Source organism: Cyprinodon variegatus, unplaced genomic scaffold, assembly GCF_000732505.1.
Source record: "Cyprinodon variegatus isolate N-32 unplaced genomic scaffold, C_variegatus-1.0 Scaffold1093, whole genome shotgun sequence".
In the NCBI taxonomy this organism is placed as follows: domain Eukaryota; kingdom Metazoa; phylum Chordata; class Actinopteri; order Cyprinodontiformes; family Cyprinodontidae; genus Cyprinodon; species Cyprinodon variegatus.
This window is the reverse complement of record NW_015151546.1, coordinates 185,360-188,541: the sequence shown is the minus strand read 5'-3', so window position 1 is coordinate 188,541 and position 3,182 is coordinate 185,360. Positions and strand designations below refer to the sequence as shown.

At 38.1% G+C, this 3,182-nt stretch overlaps 1 protein-coding gene across 2 annotated transcripts in view; it reads right to left on the bottom strand.

Moving 5' to 3' along the window:
- The window catches only part of LOC107101424 (major histocompatibility complex class I-related gene protein-like), a 12,172-nt gene that overhangs the window by 8,535 nt on the left and 455 nt on the right, over positions 1 to 3,182 (bottom strand). For both annotated transcript variants that reach the window (XM_015400335.1, XM_015400336.1), the window contains exon 2: positions 13 to 279. In XM_015400335.1, the coding sequence (XP_015255821.1) occupies positions 13 to 279 (267 nt within the window). The remainder of the gene's footprint in view (positions 1 to 12; positions 280 to 3,182) is intronic.

The window sequence follows — 3,182 nt, the reverse complement described above, 5'->3', positions numbered from 1 at the left end:
GTCACACTTTACCTTCATGTAGATTGAGGTCAAGCATAAAATCACTGAGGGCAATTTTGGTGTCTTTTGCACCTTGTCCAAAACACATCTCTTGGAAGCTCTTGAAGTTATCTTGATTTTGAAGCCATTCTTTAAACCAGTCGCTTTTTCCTTCAACAATCGTTTTACTGATGTTGCAGTAACAAAACTCAGTATCATCGATCACTCCTAAGAACACAAACTCTGGAAAGTTTGGTACTCCAGTGGAAACGGTATAGAAATTCTTTAGAGAGTGTCTTGCTGTTGGAAAAAATAACAGAACATTTTTTTTTATCAATATGCCTCTGCACACTTAATAAGATGAAACTGCATAATCTGAGCTGGGATCTTCTCATATATGATTACTATTTTCTTTCTAGGCAACTGCAGTTTTTATTTATCAAGAAAAATAATTTAAGAATCTGATTAAATCTAAGTTTCTAAGGCATCACAAACAACTTAAAGAAACACATACAGACAGCAAAAAGCAGCATTATGTTGGGATCTGGAGATCTGCCACCTTTCTCCAGCAGAGGGCGCCCTGGGTCTCCTGAGCTGAAGCCACCTGCACACCTGAGGCTGATCATCCCATCAGGAGACCAACTATATAAGCAGTGGCTTGACTTCTCTTCAGGGCCAGAGTGTTGAATAAGTCACAGTAGTCAACCGGAGCCAACCAATCTGCCTGACTTTCTGACTCTCCTGAAACCTTGAACCTGATCCTGATCAGTTTTGTCCTCTCTGTTCTTCTAGGAAGATCCCGACTGGAACCTGGAGCTCTGGTGGAGCTAATGTTTGGAAACCAGCCTGCCAGCTCTGATAAGCCAAACCTGAAGATCTACCGTCTGCATCTGTCTGCCAGTTCTCAGGAGAGAACTTGGAGAGGTTCAAGGTCTGAACCTCACAAGTCTGAAGCCAAGCCCTGCCGCTGCTAAGCTCTCTGCTGAATCCTCAGTCTCTGGATCCAACCGGTACCCTCCCTCAGACGCTCAGCCTGAACCACTAATCAGTGAACCCCGTGTGACCAGCCCCTGATCTGATTCCTGCATCTGATCCCAGCTTTGTGGTTTTCTCAATAAACAGTTAACTTTTTCCTCTGTCTCCTGGTGTTCTGCATTTGGGCTAGAAATAGTACCCATCATGACACATTAATCAAAACTTTAAAATTTTGTTAAAGGGTTAATAATATTTTTACATTCATATCCAGGAAGCTTTCTCAATTCAAATGTCTGGATCCGCAGTGAGTAAAGACTCAAACTCACTGCGGATCCAGACATTTGAATTGAGAATGCTTCCTGGAGAGGTGGCGAAACGTCTTCAAATCTTGGAAATCAAGTCCAGTGGATTTTTTTTTTACTTTTACGGAATGACTTTGACCTGGATGACTGAGAATCTTCATCACCATACAGGAGATGATTCACCACCCTGGGGATTTTTCTTTCAAGCGGCTGTTAAATCCTTTGTTTTTGCCCATCATTGCCAAAACACCATCGGTACAACATGCGACCAGGTTTCCATAATTCAGGTTGCGGGTTATAAAACAAGTGTCCACAGCAGTAAATAATCCATGATCTATTTAAGTTTTGAACAGATTTGTGGATGTACGAATGTCTTGTTTTAAGTCATCCCCATTAGCATACTGAACATAAATAAGCATGAACTTGTCTGCCAACTCATTGTTCATTGGCAAATGTAGAATTTTTTTATACTGGGGTAGGAAAGGGGTGATACAAGATTATTTGTGGCATTAAACTGAATGTTCCATGTTCTATCAATAATAATATTTTTACATTCATATCTATTTGTGTAGTTTAATGTAACCACAGTATTTTAGAGACTGTTATTTTGATCTTTGATCTATTTTGATCCTGTGTTATTTTTGTAATGGATGTGGAGAACTTTTCACTAACGTTTAAATAGTTTAATTATATCATTGGGGTTTACGTAAAAGGATTTTGGAGCTAATAGAGTCACCTGTGACATAAACACAGTGACTCAGGTTCATGCTGGCTGACCAATCTACATTGTTATAGTGTTATTGTGATGTTTAATTAATAGAGCATATATTCACTTGAGAACGGATGATGTCCGTGTGTTACAGACTTTGGTTGTGTGCACTGAGGTGTATACAGTATGAAAATAAAGTAGTAAATCTCAATCTATTTACTTATTTTTAAGTATGTATTTTAAATAGGCCTATAGGCTCATAGATCTTTAGTCATAGAAAAAAAAAAAAGGATTATCAGTGCACCCCGTGTTCAAAATGATTTCCAGTGGCCCTGCCTGCCTTGGATGCTGATGTTACTCACTCCTATAAACGTTTTGAGAAATCTGTCTGTCTGCCTTGAATACTGGGTCCTATTGCTCTGAGCCCGGCAGTGGCTAGTCTCTTTGAATGTCTGTTATCAGAAGATTCTGATTAGTATGTTTTTATTCCAGTTACTTTTGTTTATATAAATACCACATTTCCAAATTATGTTGTTAACTGTAAAACATTTGAATCCATTCTATAAATTTTGTGCATGTAATCATAGCTAATATTAGTCGATACACTCAAGGCTGACTAAGTTCTTTGGTGCCCAAGGCAAGAGCGGCTCTCTGACAGCCTCTCCAGCTGTGCTTGCACTCGTCCCAAAACACAATTCCACTGTTATTCAATAGTTGCTTATTTTTTTTAGTTTTAAATGTTCACACAAATAGGTTTTAAAGGCAATTACCAGAAGAATAAATATAAGTTTGAGGGATAGAATTACAATACAATATATTTTTTAAAAGGGTTATCTGAGGTCTGAGGCCTGAACCTCGAGGGCGCAAAATTTTTTGCTTTTTGCACCCAGTCTAGATAGGCATCCCATGCGGCTCATGTAGTGCTGCATACCCACTTATTGAACCAATGTTAACAGAACAATATCTGACAGACCAAAATATAAAAACATTACTAGATATTTGGTAATAATTATAAGGAATCTAACTAACAGTTACTTTAATGGAGCAGTTCTGATAAATACTGAACACAACCAATGGAGATGAAGAAAAAGCATAACATTTCAATCTCAAGGGCTAATTGATGACAATTAATGTGACATTATTGCCAAAATTATTAGAAAAAATAATAAGGATCATCTAACATTTCACTTGCTGCAGTACCCTAGGCTTATAGTAAA